The following is a 20957-nucleotide window of genomic DNA, read 5'->3' on the forward strand; positions in this document are numbered from 1 at the left end:
AGGGTTGGCATTTTTGGAGGTGCCTCACATTGTATGGACAGTTTAGACTTTAGGCTTTTTTGTTCAGGGCTTTGAATTTCCCAGGGCACGGGGAATAAGTAAATGGAAGGTGGGTGAATATTGGCATGCATGGTGGTTTGTTCAGGGCTGTCTTTCTGACTGTCTTCCTTGTTGTTGTTGTAGAGATCCGTGCTCAGCTCACAGAGCAGATGAAATGCCTGGATCAGCAGTGTGAGCTTCGGGTGCAACTGTTGCAGGACCTCCAGGACTTCTTCCGAAAGAAGGCAGAGATTGAGATGGACTACTCCCGCAACCTGGAGAAGCTGGCGGAACGCTTCCTGGCCAAGACACGCAGCACCAAGGACCAGCAATTCAAGTAGGGGCTCTGTGGCTGTTACTCTCAGACCTTGGAATGGGGTCCAGGGTGGAGCGGGGCAGGGTACACTACTTAGATCCAGTTGGATTCAGGAGCCGCTGGCTTCAGATTGGTTGAAAGCCCTCAAGGACTTCTCGTTTTTCAGATCAGGCTTGTGTGCAGTTCAACATTTCATAGAGATGAGAGTAGATGATGAACCATGCTAATAACAACAGCCAACTTGTTTATAGCTCTATTGCCAGGCATGCTACTAAGGGCTTTATGTATATGTTAGCTTGCTTAATCCCAACAACAACTCCATATGATGGTTATTGTTATTATCCCCAATTTATAGATGAAGAAACTGGGGCATAAAAAGGTTAAGGGGCTTAACTCAGGGTCTATCTTAATCTCTCTCTCTCTCACACACACACACACACACACACACACACACACTCACACACCCCTAGTAAATAGTAGAGCTGGAATTCAAACGCAGGCAGTGTGGCTCCAGGGTCTATGTGTTTAACCATTTCACCAAACTGTCTTTAATTAGGAGAAATAAAAGATGTTGAGGCCATTATATCTAAATCCCTGTCCAGGCAGTTGCTAAGGTCTATTTCTTCTACATGTACTTTATTTTATACAGCTGGCCCCTTCACTTGGTTCCCACTGCCATTGCCCTAGTTTAGATCATCATCTTTTTTTGTCTGAATGATTGCAGTATTTACTATATCTTCTATAGCAGATTTTCAACCCTGGCTGCACATTAGAATTCCCTGGAGAACTTTAAAAAAAATACAGAAATCTGGGCCCCACTCCAGACCAATTAAATGAGAATCTCTGGGAGTGGGGCCTGGGTAACAGGGTGGTGTAAAAGCTTCCCAGGTGATTCTAATGAACAGCCAGCATTGAGGATCACAGTCCACAGCAGGGGTATCCAATCTTTTGGCCTCCCTGGGCCACATTGGAAGAAGAAGAATTGTCCTGGGCCACCCATAAAATACACTAACGCAATAGCTGATGAGCTTTAAAAAAAATTGCAAAAAAAACCTTACAATATTTTTACAAAGTTTACAAATGTGTGTTGGGCTGCATTCAAAGCCGTCCTGGCCCCCATGCAGCCCACAGGCCGTGGGTTGGACAAGCTTGGTCTACAGCTTCTCCCCATTCCAATCTGCTTGCTCCATTGTGATCACAGTTAATCTTCCTGGAACACACTGGTAATCAGAGAGTTTCTTTCTGCAAAACTTTCAGTGTCTCTCCATTGTCTATGTTCTTTTTATTATGATTTTTATTATTTTTAGAGATAAGGTCTTGCTCTGTCACCCAGGCTGAAGAATAATAGTGTGATCTTGACTCACTGCAGCCTCAGACTCTTGGGCTCTAGTGATCCTCCTGCCTCAGCCTCCCTCTTGAGTAGCTGGGATTGCAGGTGTGCACCATCATACCCAGCTATTTTTATTTTATTTTAATTTTTGTAGAGACAGTGTTTCGCTGTGTTGCCCAGTTTGGTCTCAAACTCCTGGTCTTAAGTGATCCTCCCACCTCATCCTTCCAAAGTGCTGGAATTACAGGTGTGAGCCACCACACCCAGCCCATCTATGTTTTTGATGTTCAAATTGTAGTTTCCCAGTGTCAGCATCATCTGTACTGTTAGAAATGCAGAATCTCAGGTCCTATTCCAGTCCTACTATAACATGATCCCACAACATAGCATGTGATTTGTGTGCACATTGGCATTTGGGAAGTGCTGTTCTGTTCACAAAGGTGCATGCTTTTTGGCTTGGTCTTTAAGCCCCTCTACATCTGGCTTCAAACAGCTTTCCAACCTTATTTCTTGTTTCTGTTCCACTATACCTGAGCCAAACAGAACATTCACTCCAGTGGGTCACTGGCATCCTGTTATTTGAGCTTATGTGGTCAGTCTTTCCATGTTTGCATGTCTAAGCCATGCCCATGTCTTAAGAACCATCTCAGGTTCTCCCTGTTCCAGGAAACTTTCCTGATTGTCCCAGAAGAAAGAAAGTTCTCCGTCTTCTGAATTCTTGCAACGTTTTATTTGCTCTTCTCTTAGGGCATTCAGCACTATCTGCCTTCTGTTATCTTCCCTTAGCGGACTGTATAAGTTTGTTTGATCTTCTAGAGTCCCACAGGGCCTAGTATAATATGTGGTGTATAGTAGATGCTCACTAAATATTGTGGAATAAATAAATGAATGAATGAATTTAAGAATTAGTGCCAAGTGTATCTTATTTTCCCCATTTTCTATTTTTATTTATTGCCTTAATAATACAGGACACAAATTATCCTTTAAAAGCCAGCTCTGTGCAATGAAAATGGGGTTAAGGTTGAGGAGAACATGACATCTGAAAATAAGCCAGAATAAGAATTTCCTCCAGATGTTTTTTTTTCCTCAGAGTTTATCTTTCCCAAGTCTCATTCTCTTTATGATAAGAGAATCATCTGATAATAAAATGTTATTTTAGTATGTGATAAATGAAGACTTAGGGGAGGAATCATTTGCTTTAGAAAGTGATTCAAAGTTGGATTTATTCTGTTGGTAATCTCATCCTAAATTTAAAATAGCATTTGATTTTTAGTACTATATCATATTCTCAGCTTATGGACTTATTTGTTACAAATTAAAGTTCAGATGTGTTAATCTCCAAGCCATCTGAATTGCTCTGATTAAGATCACATACTAGGAATAGGGTGATTTCTCCAAGTCTAGAATAATTGATTTTCTGTTAAAGATGGTACTTGGCATCATTTTTTCTCAAATAACCAGCGAGTATTTATTGATTGACCAGTTCTGTGCTTATACAAGGCATTGGAAAATACAAGAGAGGTTGAGAGAGTCATTATGTGATTGGAGATAAGATTTTGAATACAAGAAGCAATTAGACCATATAAAGCAGTAATGATCTCATTAAGACATCATTGGTGTTACATACAACATAGATCTGATGAGAGGTCAGAGATGGATAAAGGTTCTGGAATAGTCAGGAAAGTTATCATGAAGCAGGTGGGACCTAGGCTTGAGAGGTAGATTTGTGTGGCAGAGGAGAGAACAGCAGGTGCAGGTAAGAGGAAGCAGGAATATTTGGTGATAAGGGGGTGTAGGGGCTAGTGTGGGATCCAGCTTTATTAAAGGGAAGGTTCCTAACACATTCATCTAACTGATTTCCATTGCACATTCCTTGAACTCATTTGTGCCTTGGAGTGTAGCAGGGAACAAACTGCTTCTTCCACATAGCACTTAGATGAAGAAATGGGCATTTAACAAATCACACAATTAGATATATAATTTAAAGTTGGGGTAAATGTTGTGGGAGGAAAGTATTTAATACAAGGTGGTACAAGAACCTGGAAGAGGGTGACTGTTAAACTTCATAGCTGGTTTACTCCGATAGCTTCCTGCCTGATCGTATCCTGAGTAACAATCAATCTACTTATTTAACAAATTCTTTTTAAATACCTACGAGTACTGTGCTCTCTGTTGATTCCTATAGGAACTAACATAAGCTTAGGAGTTCCTGGTTAAGTAGAGCATGGTGACTTATGTCTGTAACCCCAGCACTTTAGAGGGTAAGGTGGGAGGATCTCCTGAGGCCAGGAGTTGGAGACCAGCCTGGGCAACATAGCAAGACCCCATCTCTACAAAAAATAAAAAATTAGCTCAGCATAGTGATGTACTTCTCGGGAGGTGGGAAGATCGCTTCACCCCAGGAATTGGAGGCTACAGTGAGCTATGATTGCACCACTGCACTCCAGCCTGGGTGACAGAGTGAGACCCTGTGTCTCAAAAAAAAAAAAATCTCTGGTTAACAGGGAAAAGAGCTACGTAAGTAGTATAATATGAAAAGAACTTTAGTAGAGATATGAGAACACAGATATTTTCAAGAGCAGTAGAAAATAAGTTAAATAAGTAGAGTAGACCCCAAGTGATAGCTCTTTGATAGTAAGCAGAGAAGTTCAGATTGGGTGTGGCAGCATTTTAGTGGGTTCTCTGGGTTCTTAGGTGGGGAGAGAGACATGAGGAAAAGAGAAGGCCAGGATGAAGGTTTCAGGGTAATCTACACAAAAAGTAAGAGAAAAAAAATGGAGGGAGTGGAAAGGAAGTAGGAATATATTGAGAAGGTATTCAAGAAACTAAATAGGACTGGATAACTGACTGGATAAAGCATAGAACCATAATGGTCAGGGGTGACCCAGTGTCTCTACCCTGGTGACCTAGAAGAATTGTGGCATCCATGATAGAAGTGGGGGTGTTGAGGGAAGATCTGTTTTGAATGGTGATCCTACTTTGAACATTTTGGGTTTCGAGCAGTATGAGGCCATCAGGTATGCAGGTGGAGGTGGCATACTGCTGAGGTAAGAGGTTATGACTGGGGATAGCTAGCAGAATCTTCAGGGTAAAAGTGATTGTGGAAGAGATGAAAGTATATGAATTCAGGGAAGAGAAAGAGGAGAACAAAGAGCTAAATCCAGGACCCCAGGCTTCGAGAATAAAAGTTACGCATTGGTAGTAAAAGTTACTATGAGGAGAAGCAAAAGCTACCTGTAGAGAGAGAGAGAGAGAATAGTTTTGTTTTTTAAGGCAAAGGATAGAAGGTAAGGTGGAAAAGTGGTGTCTGATGGAACTAGAAGTGTTTCAAGTAGAAGATCTGTAAGAGCAATTTCTTATTGATATTCTCTCATATATAAGGTATTGTGAGAGATGCAAAGATGACTAAAATGAGCCCCAAACCCAAAAGCTTTCAATTTCTTTGGGTGAAACATATGAAATTGCTGGGTTTTTTTGTAAGGCAAAATGGCAATTTCATATGATACAGCCTGGTAGAAGAGGAGATAGAACATAGTACAAATGCATTGAATACAGGCAAGATGGTGAGAAACTCAATAAGAGAGGCTCAGGCAACATCCTACTTTCATGCATAATTTATTCCTAAAAGTGTATACAGAAGTCAAATGGTTGAATGTCTAACTGCAGTTGTATGTGGGGTAGGTAAGTTCTATTATTATAAATAAGTGTATATGTGAAATTCCAAATTATACCTCATCTGATATATTTTTAGCATTGTATGCCTTGTCTTTAGTTCTATTTGTTTGTTTTCCATGATTAAACTCATGGCCTGCCTGCTCAAGTTCAGTGAATACCTAAAGAGTCCACGTAGCTGATGAGTTCTGCCCTTATCTTAGTAATACAATGATGAGACCTCTACTTCGCAATGCAGCATTAGTAACAGCACTTTCATTTTTCCATTTCCACTCATTTTTGTGTTGCAAAAGATAACCAAGCGTTCAGATGTGTGCATACCCAAGCATTGCTATGCAGAGACAACCATCCCGCTGAAACAGACTTGGTACCTGGCAGTCAGTATCACTGAGACAAGCTTGAAACATGTGCTGGCAACTGAAAATTTGACATTTTGGCATAGGAAAGGCATCTTAGGCATGTCTGATTTGGTAAAGATATAAGTTTGACTGATGTAATAGACCCCAAGTAATAACGGCATACACAAGATAGAGGTTGATTTCTCTCTGATGTCATAGTCTAGGTGTTAGCCATCCAGGGCTCTCAGCTTCTTATTCCATCCCGAGAGTGTTGCCGTTTTCTGTATGACTCAAGATGGCTCACTGCCACCATGGTCTCATTTCAGCCAGCAGGAAGAGGCAACAGGACAAGGGGCAGTTATGGCCTTATTTTTCAAAGGTGCAGTCTGGAAGTGGCACACACATCTCTTCAACTCGTATCTGACTGGCCATAACTTAGTCACATGGTTATGCTGAACTGCAAGGGAGGCTGGGAAGTATAGTTATTGTTCTGGGTGACTATAAAGTAGAGTTTCTATTAACATAGAAGAAGGAGAAATATTGGGGGGCAATCAGCAGCATTTGCCATATTGTCCATGTGTGGTGTATGAAAGGACAAGTGTAGGAAAGACCATGGCCACCCATCCATACAGAGTGTCACAGGTGCACAAAGAAGAGATATTTCTTCCGATTGGGGGACTGGAGAGGGCTTTAGGGATGTCAAGTTCAATGGAAGGGAGATGAAAAAATTAAAGTGCCAGTGCTAGGTATTGATCCTTTAAGCTTAATACAGTTGAGATAATGGAGAAGTTGTAGAAAGAAGGTAAAAAGATGGGAAAGGAAGCATTTTAGATAGAGAGCGCAGTGTTAGAAAAGGCTAACAGAAGTGAGAACAAAGGCTGGTGAATAACTCATCTGTTTTGCTGAAGAACAGGAATTATAAATATGATAGTGAAATAAACCTGGAAAAGATAGGGGCCAGAAGATTAAAAAGGTCTATGAATGCCAGGTGACAGGATTTGGGCTTTATTCTGTAAGCATGGGGGACCACTGATAGTTTTTGAGCAAGGAATATAATTATGGCTGTGCTTTCAAAGGGTAACTATGGCAACGATGCATATGATCAATTGGAGCAGAGAGACTGGAAGGAGGAGGACCTGTTAAGAAAGGAGTCCAGTGGTGAGGTTAATGTGGGCTGAAACTGAGGTCATACCCTTGGTAATAGACAAGATGGGGCCAAGTGTGAGGGCAAGAATCAATGGAAGTCGAAGAAGCTGGGACACAGAAAGTGCTCTTGGTTTCCTGGGTCTCTGGAGTGACAATAGTACTGTATTTTCATTCAGTCGGTGAATTGTAGCCTTGATTTTGCTGACTCTAGGACTGGTCCCAGAATAGTTCATTCTCTGCCCAGAACATCTCAGCGGGCACTCATCACCTCCCCCGGAGCTGTAGCAGCTGTTGGGCTAGCAATGCCATGAATTTGTCTTCCTGTACTGCCAGGAGAGCAGCTGCCAGCAGCAACTCTGGACAGACCCATCTCAGGGACGTGGAAACTATTCAACTTGGGATGCAGCAGGTTGGCCAGGGCTGAATTCGGTCCACATGGATTCATCCCACCTTTTTCCAGGCCACTTTCTTACCCTGGCTAGGTTTCAACCACTCATACTGGGTTAGGTTGGGTATTTTCTTACAGTTCTAAGTGACTGCATTTAGGGTTGGACACTGCTGAACTGCTTTCTTCGTCTTTTGGACACCTCTTCCCCTGGAAGCCATTACCCTGTCACCCTTTGGCTTTGCTTCCTACTCTGCTCTGCTCCTGCTCACCTTTTGTCCTCTCCCACATTGTGCTCAGTGCAGACATCCTCATTAAAGCCTGCACAGTTCTGACTCCATTGCAGGCTAACCCTCTGATTCCATCTCTCTCCTTCTTTCCCCTTCCCCCAGAGAATGAGAGATGCCGCAGATAGAACTGTGGTGATTATTTGACCCTACCTTATTCTGCTTTGTTTAAGACAGGTAACATGACTTCCCCCATCCCTGTGAATTGTGGGAAGACCCTGCTAATAATGTCTGAAATTCTGTCAGCCTGGTTTGATTAAGAGCAGTGATAAAGTATTATGTGAGGGTAGGAAGCCTTTCTAGGGAAGATGTTCTTGCATTTTCTTTGGCTCCTTGAAGAGCATAAATGTATTCCTATTTGTTGCAGAGCCTTTGATTGTCTCTTTTAAGTGGAATCTGTGTTAATATTTCCCAGCAGGACTCTAACTGATAATGCATTGACTGTTTTTTTTTTTTTGTTTTTTTTTTTTAAATAGACTTGCTGTAAATTACCTTTCAGTCGTAGCTCACTTGGTTTTGATCTCCTGCTTTTAATAACTCAGGGTTTTAGGTAGCTTTTTTTTTTCTGTTGAAGTTTTAGAGCAATACTTCTACATTGCTATCCTGCTGTGTTCCTTGCAGAGACCTTCTGCTATTTTATAACCCACTGTCAGTATCTTTTCAGTGTTTCTCCTAGCTTCTTTTTCTCTTCAACACATATTTGTTGACTATTTTAGAGATTTTGTTCTAAACTCTTTAGAGGACAGAGATCCAAAGAAATCAAAGGAGTAGTTCTTTCCCATATGAATTTATAATCTAGTCAGGGAGAAATTAAAATCAAATGCAAGAATACAAATCTTCAACATAAGGCTATAGGTAGTAAGTACTAAGTATATACTGCAGAAGAGATGAGGCTCAGTTGATGTAGTCAGGAAACTTCAGTAAGGAAATGAGATTTGAACAAAACTTTAAAGAAAATGCTCTTGAGAGGGAGGGGAATATATTCTAGGAAAAAGGAGCACAGCTAGAGGACAGAATAAAGCAATTTTGAGGTACAGTGAGTAAATTGGTTTAGCTGGGAGTATAAGTGGATATGGAAGAAATGGACAAAGTGAGATAGGTTTGTATTGTGGAGGGGCTTGACTCTTGATTAGAGATTTGGCTCTATGCAACAGACACTGGAAATCACTGATGGTTTAAATAGGTATGAACTCTGATTAAGGAAGACTAACCTAGTGGTAGTTTGCTAAATGACAAGAAACATGAGACCAAGGAAACCAGTTGCTGCAGTAGATCATAAGGATCTAAATTAGGTTGGGATGGTAGGAATGAAAAGATGAGGAATTTATCCTTCTGTCCATTTAGCAAATATATATCTTCTTACCATGTGCCAGACACATGCCAGATACCCACCCCTGTACTCCTAGAGCTTACAGTCTAGAGACAGATGGAAAGCACCTGGTGCAGAAAGAATCTGCAGGAATCGCTGACTAATGGGATTCAGGTTTCAAGTGAACTTGGAGGCCACAAAAGAAAGAAGGTCTGTAAAGTATCTTTTTGACTTGGGTGATTGATAAATTAATGGTATCTTTAAAAGAAATATAGAGGGGCTTTTTAAGGGGTTTCTGTTGTTGTTGTTTGATTTTTTTTTTTTTTTAGACGGAGTTTCGCACTTGTTGCCCAGGCTGGAGTGCAATGGCACGATCTCGGCTCTCCGCAACCTCTGCCTCCCAGGTTCAAGCTATTCTCCTGCCTCAGCCTCCCGAGTAACTGGGATTACAGGCCTGCACTACCACGCCAGGCTAATTTTGTATTTTTAGTAGAGACAGGGCTTCTCCATGTTGGTCAGGTTGGTCTTGAACTCCTGACCTCAGGTGATTTGCACACCTTGGCCTCCCAAAGTTCTGGGATTACAGGCATAAGCCACTGTACCCAGCTGAAATCTAGAAGTTTTTTAACAGAAGTTAGGAGAAGGAATTGTTTTTGAAGGGGTAAAATATGAGAAATTTGGGTTTTAGATTTTAAGTTTAAGGTGTTGGAAGAGTATTGAAGCTGAAATTTCTAGTAGTTGACAAAATGAATGGCTGTATGCAGGGCTAAAGAGATTTTTTGGCTGTTGGTAGAGATTTGCACATGTGCACAGAGAGGGGATGGTTGAAACTGTGGAAATATTTGTGATTTCCAATAGTAAGGGTTTAGAAGAACAAAGGGGAAGCTTCCTTTGTATCATCTGTGATACTTAGATTACAGAGAGTATAAAGGAATTTAAATGATGTATTTATTTGTGTATCATTCAGTATACATTTTGGGAACCTAATTATGTATCAGCAATTGGGCTTGGTACTGGAGATAGAGAAGAACAAGACAATCTCCTATGTTCACTAATATTAAATTAGCAAAATATCAAGGAGGTAGACATAGAAAGTAAACTTTCTTGTTTGGCTGGTTATCAGTTGTGTCACCATTGGAAGGGATATGAGGGAGCAGGGCCTAGGTATCTCAAGAATTTGGTAGACATTCAACCTGTAGTACTCCTTTCAGTGGGAGGTTAGTTACACAATTAATTAAAGAAAAAGTATTGTAGAGTCTGTGTTCTTGGCCTCAGGCCCAGTATTTGAATGTGCGCCGTCTCTGTAGTTACATCACTACTGCGGATGGGTTCCTTCTCTGGAGGTGAGTTCAAAGTCATTCACCAGTCTCACAGGATAGCATTGGGTTGAAAAGCAGAGTCAGTTGGCCATGGAAAATGTTATAGTTGTGGTTGCAGATCAGAAAAGGGTGGAAGGCCAGAAAGTTCCTCATTGACTTATGGAGTGACCTCGAGAAAGAAAGTACCAGGAAACATGAATCTCCTGGGAGGGAGAACCCCTGACTTCCTGGGACCAGTGCGTCACTCACTCACTTTGGACATATTTGGGAGCTGTTTGTTCCCTCAGGAAAGATTTTGCCCAGATGTAGCATCTCGTGTTGCAAGGGTTGGCTTCCCTTCTCCATGGCTCAAGATGCCTTTCTTCAGAAATTAACAGAAGGTTCTTTGGTGTGTTTTGCATGGGCTCAGTTCATGTAGAACCTTAGATCATGGTTGAGTCCTTTTTGGAGGAAGAATTGGGAGGACTTCTCACACATGGGTAAAGCAGGATGGAAGAGACACAAGAAGGCCACTTGGGAATCAGCAAGACAGGGTGATCCAGTCTTTGGAAGAGAGAAGGAATTCAGTTAAAAGTTATTTGGGAAGCTTTGTGACTTAGTGGGAAAAACCAGAGCTTTTAGCCAGAAAAACTTGGGTCTGAATCTTGTCTCTTCTACTCCTAGCTGGTAACCTTAAGCAAGGCACTTTACCCCTGTTAGCCTCAGTTTCTTACCTGTGAAATGTTGACAGTAATACTTACCTTGAAGGGTTCTTCTAAGGATATATGTAATGTATATACAGCACTAGCTATTGTCTGTGACTTAATGGATGCTTAATAAATGGTAGCTGATATAATTACCAGGAAGAGTCAACCCTGATAGTTAAGATCAGCCACAGGAAGAGTCAACCCTGATAGTTAAGATCACAAGTTCTGGGAACCAGATTTCCTGGGTTCACAATCCTGGATTTCCCCCACTTACTTGCTGTGTGATTTTAGATGAAAGTTTTTAATCACCTCAGTATCTTCATTTGCAAAATGAAGGTAATATTCATACCTACCTTATGGAGTTGTTATGCTGGTTAAGTGAATTAATATGTGAAATACTTAGGACAGAGCTTGGCACATAGTAAATGTAAATAGTAGCAACAATTATCCCTATCCTCAGGATTTGGGCCTGAGCACAGCTATACTGGGTAAAACACTGGTATATTAGATGCACTAGTCATTCCCTGTGCACAGTTAAGTATTCCTAAGCCTGGCTGGGTAATATGTCAAGTTTCCATTTTCTTCAGACCCCTGTGGGCCCTCATGAATGACAAATTTATCCCCCACCCTGATTTTTATGGTATAGCTACATTGGGCAGGACATAAGCAATTATGTGACTCTATGTAATTGCATGGTCAGTCCCTATAAAAACTCAGCAATTGTATGTTTTGTTCTGTAAGGTGTCATATAGTTCAGCCTTGGTGAGTTACTTTTAGATCCACCATTCCATACTTCACATTCATGAAGAGTAGGACATTTGTCATACAGCCACTCTCTGATTTTCTTGTCCTCTTGGAGTTAATAGTTAGCCCTGTTGCCAGATTGCTGAGTTTCTATAAAGATATACCGTTCAGGCCCACAGGTCCCAATTTTGACTTGGGCAAATAAAAGAAGGCCAGTCCTATTCAGCCTCCTGCAGTATCTACCATCGAGGCCAGCAGGCCAGTGCAGTACACACCTTAGTCATGAACATAATAATATGTGGTTTACTGGGTTGTTTGTCTCATGAGGCCAAACAGAAGCTCCCAAGCTTCTGCATAAATGGCTTTATATCTTCCTTTTAGGGTAGGGAATGATAAGAGGGCAGGTCAGAAGCAAAATATGCTTTTATGAGCAATTGGGAGGATGTTGGAGACTCCTGAGAGTTTCCTGTGTCTCCTAGGATCTGCCACTGGAATGTCAGCAGGCCATACCTCAGTCTTTCAGCTCCATGGAGCAAAGACAGTAGTGATCACGTTCCTTGACAACAGTGCTAGTGAGCGGGGAGCTTTTAGTTTTCCTTTTCTCTGCTCCTGTAAGCCCCATAATAATTCTGTAGCAGACACAGGAAGCAATGTGTCTAACTACTACTAGGCAGTGTGTTCTTGGGATTTTTAATTCTCAGGAATTTGCAGCCAATTAAATGAATTTACTTTGATCCAGTTCTCTTTTCAAGGCAAGAGCTGTGTCATCTTATTGGGAGCTGACTGTGTTAAGTGGGAGGGTTTACAAGATAAGAAGAAAAGACAGTCTCTGCTATACATGCTTTTATAATTGAAATGGGGAAAATCGGGCAGGCTGAGAGAGACTAATAAGAACACATGTGCACAGGAATTTAAAAATAGCACCCCATTTAAAGCAGGTTCCAGTAGTCACCAGGAAGAGAAGAAAGGTGCAGTACTCAGGAGGGAAATGTACTTGGTTCAGTCAGGGAAAGGTAAAAGACAGTATAGTTATGTTCTCAATTAGATTTGTTCCCTAGTTAATTGGAGTAAGGACTTTAATATCTAATTCCTGCGCTGCACAGAAGTATCACATGGTGAAGAGAAACAGCGTGACATGGGAAGGACTCGTTGTTAATGAAAGATTTAGAGAGAATGAGAAAAATGTAGGGTTTGGGTTTTTCAGAGTTGAAATAGGTCCATCTTTTCTGCTGGCGCCTCCTCTTATGCATCCCCACTGTCATTGCTCCTTGGGTTTTAAATTCAGGGAGAATCAACGAGCACAGTTCTGCTTCTTAGTATATTTAGGGTGCAGCTGGTTAAAGAGCCAGGATTAGAAAACGAATGGAACAAACTAGGATTATCTTCAATGGTAGGATGCTGAGCTGTGTTTGCTGATTCCTGCTTAAGCAGTCGGGACAGGGCATCCTTGCATGAAATTCAGACATCCCTCCCTGGCAGCCTCTGTGTTAAAGTAGAGGTTGCAGAACAAGTCTGGCAGCTCTCAGCCTGAACCCTTGTAAACAACAGATGTTCATAACTAAGTTCTAGGGTGGGGGTAGGGGTTATTGTTGATGCTTGAAATTCTTTGAATTTATAGGCAGCATCTCAGGGATTTAGCAAAAGGAGGAAGTTGTACAGAATTGATTTCTGCAGTGTACAGGTAGAAATGATGCCTCAGATGGATTTTCTTAAAGACAAAGCACAGGCTATTGAGTGGACTCTAAAACAGAGCAAGGTGAACCCAGGAAGGCAGGCACAGTTAAGAAAGGGTTGGCTTCTTAGTGTATTGATTTCCTCTCCTCCTTCTCCTCCTTCACCCCTTTTTATACATGGACTGGATTTGTCAGTCTCCTTCTTGCTCCTGTTTTCTCCGGTAATGGGTGGAAATGTGTGCCCTTTCTCACCACAGAGTCCTAGATATATGTGCATACAAATTACACAGCATATTAGGCCATTTTTGCGATGCTATAAATAAATACCTGAGGCTGGGTAATTTCTAAAGAAAAAAGTTTGATTGGCTCATGGTTCTGCAGGCTGTACAGGAGGCATGGTGCTGGTATCTGCTTCTGGTGAGGCTTCAGGAAGCTTACAACCAGGGAGCCAGCATGTCACATGGTAAGAGTAGGAGCGAGAGTCAGGGAAGGTCCCAGACTTTTGAACAACCAGGTCTTTTGTGAACTAAGTGAGCATGAACTCACTTATCACCACGGAGATGGTGCTAAACCATTCATGAAGGATCTACCCCCATGACCCAGTCACCTCCCACCAGGCCCCACCTCCAACATTGGGAATCATATTTCAACATGAGATTTGGAGGGGACAAACATCCAAACCATATTACATAGGGGGGAAAACACACAGGAAGAGCACACAGGTGCACTTGCCTTAGTATCTTCTGAAGGACGCAACTCAGGTTTTTTGTGATACACTGATTAATGGCTTATTGTTATGGGCTTTGTCTTGGATTTTAACCTTATACTTTCCAATGTTGGTTTTGCTAGATATTCATTACTTCATTAAACAGAGGTGCTGGGCATGGTGGCTCACGCCTGTAATCCCAGTGCTTTGGGAGGCCGAGGCGGGCGGATCACGAGGTCAGGAGATGGAGACCGTCCTGGCTAACACGGTGAAACCCCTTCACTACTAAATACAAAAAATTAGCTGGGCGTGGTGGCGGGCGCCTGTAGTCCCAGCTACTCCGGAGGCTGAGGTAGGAGAATGGCATGAACCTGGAAGGCGGAGATTGTGCAACTGCACTCCAGCCTGGGTGACAGAGCAAGACTCCATCTCAAAAAAAAAAAAAAAGAAAAGAAAAGAAAAAACAGAGGTCAGTGATGAGAATATGGCTTATGAAGACTTCAATGCTGCCTCTTCTTTATCCCCATCCCCTAGTCTCCAAGCACACGTACCAAGTTCCCAGCCAGATGATCAGTGCCTAGGAAACCTTCTACTTTACAGCATAGTTCAGGGAAGCCGTAATAGAAAAAATATAATACATCTTTGGTAGGCTTCCTTGGTACCAAATTAAAGAAGACTTTAGAAAGGTTCTTATCGTAAATCAGATGAAGAAAAGCAATTTACCAGATCCGGGAATGTTTTTGAGCCACTCTAGCAAGAAACAACTGGCTTGAAAATCTGTGCTAAAATAACTTATTCTTTTGGAAGCTAAGAACATCTTTGTACAATTTTTTTTTTTTCCAGATGGGAGTCTCTCACTCTGTTGCCCAGGTGGGAGTGCAATGGTGTCATCTCAGCTCAGTGCACCCTCTGCCTCCCAGGTTCAAGCGATTCTCATGCCTCAGCCTCCCAAGTACCTGGGATTACAGGTGCACACCACCATGCCTGGCTACTTTTTATATTTTTAGTAGAGATGGGGTTTTTCCATGTTGGCCAAACTGATCTTGAACTCCTGACCTCAGGTGATCTGCCCGCCTTGGCCTCCCAAAGTGCTGGGATTACAGGCGTGAGCCACTGCACCCAGTCCATCTTTGTGCTGTTATTCCTTCTGGAAAACAAGTCCACCTCTGGCTGTTTTGTCCATTTGTATGAATTTGGTGAATACCAATCCTGGTATGGGAGGTTCCCTTAATTTTTCAGCAAACATTTATTGAACCTTTATTCTGTGCCAAGAGTTGTACAAGGAATTAAATATACATAGAAGAATAAGCTACCATTCTAGCTCATGGAAGTTATTATTTAATGTGAAATATTTTAAGTTTGTTTATGTGTATTTGTGTGTGCTCTGATAAGGCATAGACTTCCAGGTTGAGGAGACAGAATTGTTGGGTTATGAGTCATCCTGTTAGTCACCTTTATTATATGTGAATCATTAATAAACACTTGACTTCATTCTCATCACTAATGACCAATAGGTTCTCCGCAGGTTTGGGGTCACAAAGCGGTGTAGGATCCTGTTCTTTCCCTCAGGAAGCTCATGGTGTCATGTGGAAGACAGAGAGTTTATATGAAAAAGATAACACAAAATAATACACACTTATTGCCAAAGGAGCGATGGGAGAAATGATTTCATTTTTCTCCAGAATGCAATCTTTAAACAGTTTTAAAATTTTGCCATAATGTTAGACTTACAGAAAAATCACAGGAATAGCACAAAGAATTTTTGTATACTACCATTTTATCCAGATTGCCCCAAAATGTTAACATATTACTACGTTTGCTTTATACTTCACCCTTTTCATACCCAGTTCTCACACATATTTTGCTTTTCTGAAACACTTGAGAGTAGATTGCAGACATGATGCCCTTTTATCCATACATACTTTAGGGTATATTTACTAAAAATAAGGATGTTCTTTTGCATAATTGTAGTGTAGTCATCAAAATCAGGACGTACAGATTGATACAATACTATTTTCTAATCAATAGACATTCAGATTTTACCAGTTGTTCTAAAAATGTCCTTTTTTGGCAAAAGAAAGTCCAAGATTATGCAATTCATTCAATTGTCTTATCTCTTTAGTTTCCTTTAATGTGGGATGATTCCCAAGTCTTTCTTTGTATTTCAAGGCATTGACCCCGTTATGTTGTAAAATGTCCCTTAATTTGATATTTCTGGCAATTTCTGATAATTTCCTTATGATTAGATTCAAGCCACACACTTTTGGCAGGAATACCATAAAATGGTAATGTCACTTTCTTCTCAGTGCATCATATCAGGAGGCACTTGCTGATGATTTGTGCCATTACTGGTGATGTTAAATTTGACCATTTGGCTACAGTTGTGTCTGCTAGGTTTCTCCACCATGAAGTTGTTCTATAAACTTTGTAATTAATGCATATATTGTAGAGAGATACTTTGAGACCATGTAAATATCAACTTACCCTTCAACTGTTATACTCACTAAGTTTTAGCATCCATTATAATTCTTGCTTGAATCAATTTTTATTACAATGGTTACCAAATAGTCATTTTTCCAGTTTTCATCATTCCTTCTACATTTATCAGTTCCATTTCTACTGTAAAGAAGAGCTTTTCCATTACCCCCACTTTCTGGTCTAGTTGTTGGTTTATATCAGTGTGGACTTGTGGATTATTATTTTATTCAACAGGTTATAATCCTTTGCCATCTTTATTTTAATGTTCATATTGTTCTAGATTTGGCCAATGGAGTCCCTTCATGCTGGCTCCTGTGTCTTATTGATATGTCCCCATCATACTTTGAGCACTTCCTTACTTCATGGCACAACAAGGTGTTCCAGGCTTAACTTGTACTTTCCTTGCCTTTACTCTGGAGTTGGCCATTTTTTCAGAGAGCCTTGGTTGCTTTTAGTGGGAAATGGTATTTAGAAACCATGGATGCTAAATAGGCTGTTTGTGACCGAAGTACCATTATTTATAGTCCCTTTCAGCAGACAGAGGTAGTAGATACATGTATGTACACATAGACACACACACACACACCCATGTACTTCTATAAATAACTGTTTCTTTATCGGTCTGTATGTTTATATATATTAAAGCCTATGAGTTCATATCAGTATCTTTCATTCCAATCCAATACCATGTGTTTTATTTAATTTTCTCCCCTTTCCTGTTCTCTGAACAGTGAGAAACCTGGTTCCTCTTATCCATAACTCATATGTTCACTTAATTGCTCCATCCTAGAGTGTACAGAAAGTTGCTTCAGAATTACTAACCCATGCCTCTGAAAAAGAAGACTACTGACTAGATTTTAATACTGGTTTAGAGTTCTTTTTGTTATTAGCCTTGAGGGCCAAAATACAGTGTTCAAAAGTTAGCTGACTAGTTCTTTCTTTCCTATCTTAGTCTGTTTTGTGTTGCCATAACAGAATACCTGAGTCCAGGTAATTTATAAAGAAAAGAAGCTTATTTGGCTCACGACTGTGGTGGCTGGAGAGTATAAGAACGTGGCATCAGCATCTGCTCAGCTCCTGGTGGGGGCCATGTGCTGCCTGACAACATGGCAGAGAAGCTGAAAGGCTGGGGAACGAGTTCAAAGACAGCAAACACTAGGAAGAAGCTTGCTTTACAACCCCTCACTCTCTCAGGAACTAATCCAGTCCCACGAAAGTGAGAACTCATTTCCATGAGAATGTTAATCTTATACATGAAGGATTCTTCCCATGACCCAGACAACCCCCTAATGGCCCCGCCTCTCAAAACCACTTGCAATTGCAATCAAATTTCAACATGAGTTTTGGAGGGAATGGACCATATTCAAACCATAGTATCCCTCAACCTCCAGACCTTCAATGTAGTTATATTATTTGTTTGAAATATAATTTGGTTTATTTATTTGTTTGTATTTAATGTTTTCCTCTCCAGAATGGGGTCTTGACATTTCTCACTGCCAAACCTTTTCTCTTGACTAAAGATGGAACAGATTCGGGAGAAGTGAGAGACCCATGTATCCATAGATTAAGTCAGGGCTTTAGCAGAAGTCAGTGATGGGGACATAGGCCAGACGTGCACTGAGAACAAACCAACTATTTCCCCTACTTCTGGGCCAACCCTGTCTCTAGGCAAACCATCTTATGGATTGAAACCCTTGCTGATTTCCACTAAGCCTACTCCTAGGTTCTCCTTGCCATTCTCCCTGATCACCTCTTTTGCATTTAGCGAACCAAGAATCCAGTATCAGTATCAGCATCTGCTCAGCTGTAGGCCATGATTGTGTGTACTGTTTACCAGCAGCTCATGTAATATGCTTGATGTAAGACCTTAGGATGATGTTGATCTGGCCTCTCAGACATGAAGCCCCAGGGCACTGCACATTGACACCCAAACTTGCAGACTTTTATGTCCTTTTGCAAGACTGTTTGCTAGTGCCTTGTTCTGAAATCCTTGAAATTTCTCCTCCTGGACTTTCTTCAGTTACATGCTTTGGCCTCTCTAATAGCTGTTTTGCATCAATTCTGATGACCTGGCCATTTTCTCCTGTCTGTCTGGGAATGGCTTCCAGAATCCCCTTCCTCTGCCCCATTTAACCCTCTTCCTCCATCTCCCACACACTCATTTTATTTCTCTTTCCTCCAGACACATACAACCTGGTCAGTGCTGCTGATTCCAGCTGTTCTGAATCTTGTCTACAGCTTAAGTTCAAAAACAGATGGGCCCAAAGTATCCTAGATGCTGTGCCAATTTCCACCACATGAAAACAAATTACTGAAAAGCATCAGGAAATTTTAGAATAGTTTTGGGGTTTGATTCTCTGCCTTCTCAATGGTCCTTCCTCCCCAACTCTTCCATTTCTCTTCACCCTGCCCCCCCCCCCCGCCCACCATTACACCTTGCCACTTTCCATCTCTTCTTTATATTCCTCACTTAGCAAAGGCTGGTTTTAAAAACCTTTATCCTCATTTCTCCTCTTTCTATGTACTGATAGGTTTAACCATCGGGATGGGACTGTGTTGATAATCAAGCTAGGGCTGTTGGTTGTTTTTCTAAATGTTTATACCCTTTTAAAATCTTCCATCTAAGACTAGGGACCTTACATCCTTTTGGTCATATAAAGAAGGTGAGGCTGGGGCCTCTGTGTCTGTGGGTACCTTTATAGGTCAAATAATTCAACAACTTGCGAATAAAGTAGATATTCTTCTACTGACTTCATCACTAGGGGTGCAAAATTGTGGCAGTGCCACTGTCTGCCCTTGTCGGGAGCAAGTAGACACTCCCTGTAGACAGGGAACTTGTTCCTTGGAAAGCAGTGGCTTTGGACCCACACCATTGCTTTCAGAATCCTCATTCTAGGAATATGCCAACTGCTTTCTCCCAATGTTCTGTAGATCATTGTTTAGTTTTGGCATTCCTAGTCACCCTAAAAATAAGAGGAAAACAATCATTGTAGTGGGACCACTTATCTTAGAGGTATATAAGGAAGACACTGGCAGTCATTTACAGAGCATGGGGAGAAAGCTGTTGGCATGGTACAGTGGTTATTGGGTGCCTACTGTGACCAGACATTGTAGGAACTGTCCTCAAGAGAAGCCCTTGAGGGACAGGCTTCTAGAAGTGCAGGTACACGCTGGATTTATCTATGCAAATTATAGTATTTCCCCGCTTCCCTCCCTCCCTCCCTCCCTTCTTTTTTTTTTTTTTTTTTTTTTTTTTTTTTGAGACAGTCTTGCTCTGTCGCCCAGGCTGGAGTGCAGTGGAACGATCTCGGCTCACTGCAAGCTCCACCTCCCGGGTTCACGCCATTCTCCCGCCTCAGCCTCCGAGTAGCTGGGACTACAGGTGCCCGCCACCACGCCCGGCTAGTTTTTTGTATTTTTAGTAGAGACGGGGTTTCACCATGTTAGCCAGGATGGTCTCGATCTCCTGACCTCGTGATCCACCCGCCTCGGCCTCCCAAAGTGCTGGGATTACAGGCTTGAGCCACCGCGCCCGGCCTCCTCCCTCCCTTCTTTAGAAGAGAATACTTAGAAGAGAATCCTTAGATTCTCAAAAAGTATCAAGCAGAGCCCTATGGATGGTAACTGAAAAAAAAAAAAAAAAAAAAAAGATTCTCAAAAGGATCTGGGATACATAATTATCTCCCATAATTTAAGACCATTACTCTGGAGCAGTGACTTTAAAACATTTTGATCATGAATCTCTGTGTTTTATACTACAAGCTGGAATAACATATATACACATAAATAGCTGAGAACAACACTTTCACAAAACAATGCTTATCTTTGCTCTGTATGATGTACTCTGAGATTTTCTACTTTGTTCTGTTACTCTTTTTTTTGTTGAGGTGGGGTCTCACTCTTTCACCCAGGTTGGAGTGCAACGGCGCCATCTTGGCTCACTGCAACGTCTGCCCCCTAAGCTCAAGCGATCCTCCCACCTCAGCCTCCCGAGTAGCTAGGACCACAAGTGCACACCACCACGCCCAGCTAATTTTTTGTATTTTTGGTAGAGACAAGGTTTTGCCATGTTGCCCCAGGCTCGTCTCAAACTCCTGACCACAAGTGATCTGCCTTCCTCAGCCTCCCAAAGTGCTGGGAATGCAGGCATGAGGCACTTCGTCCAGGCTACTTTTTTCTGTTATTCTGTTCTACTGTTTTCTACTTAATTTTTTGAGAAATGCTAGTTGGTGACCTATAAGTTGATTTTTTTAAACCTCACTAATGGGGTGAATCCCACAGTTTGTAAAATATTGCTTTAAAAGCATTGGTTTTTAAATTTTTGGTGTGCATAAAATTACCTGACATGCTGATTTGAAAGGCAGATTCCTGGGCATCAGTCCACCCATAATAAGTTGTAATCTCTGGCAGATGAGCATAGGAATCCACATTTTAAACAATCATTCCAGGTGATTCTGATGCAAGGTGATTTGGGGTCTTGAAGCCTCACACTTACAGAAACTGCTCTCTTTTGCATTTATGAACCTGGC

General features: G+C 41.5%; 1 protein-coding gene across 19 annotated transcripts in view; it reads left to right on the forward strand.

Moving 5' to 3' along the window:
* SRGAP2 (SLIT-ROBO Rho GTPase activating protein 2) overlaps nt 1-20957 on the forward strand; it is a 249373-nt gene that overhangs the window by 97165 nt on the left and 131251 nt on the right. For 18 of the 19 annotated variants that reach the window (XR_013418269.1, XR_013418285.1, XR_013418270.1 and 15 more), the window contains exon 3: nt 184-376. The exons of the other annotated variant lie outside the window; for it this stretch is intronic. Coding sequence is in view for 13 of the 18 variants with exons in the window: in XM_078004577.1 (XP_077860703.1) it covers nt 184-376 (193 nt within the window). In the remaining 5 variants the exon portion in view is untranslated. The remainder of the gene's footprint in view (nt 1-183; nt 377-20957) is intronic. 19 annotated transcript variants of the gene reach the window in all.

The sequence above is a fragment of the Macaca mulatta genome, chromosome 1 (assembly GCF_049350105.2).
Source record: "Macaca mulatta isolate MMU2019108-1 chromosome 1, T2T-MMU8v2.0, whole genome shotgun sequence".
In the NCBI taxonomy this organism is placed as follows: domain Eukaryota; kingdom Metazoa; phylum Chordata; class Mammalia; order Primates; family Cercopithecidae; genus Macaca; species Macaca mulatta.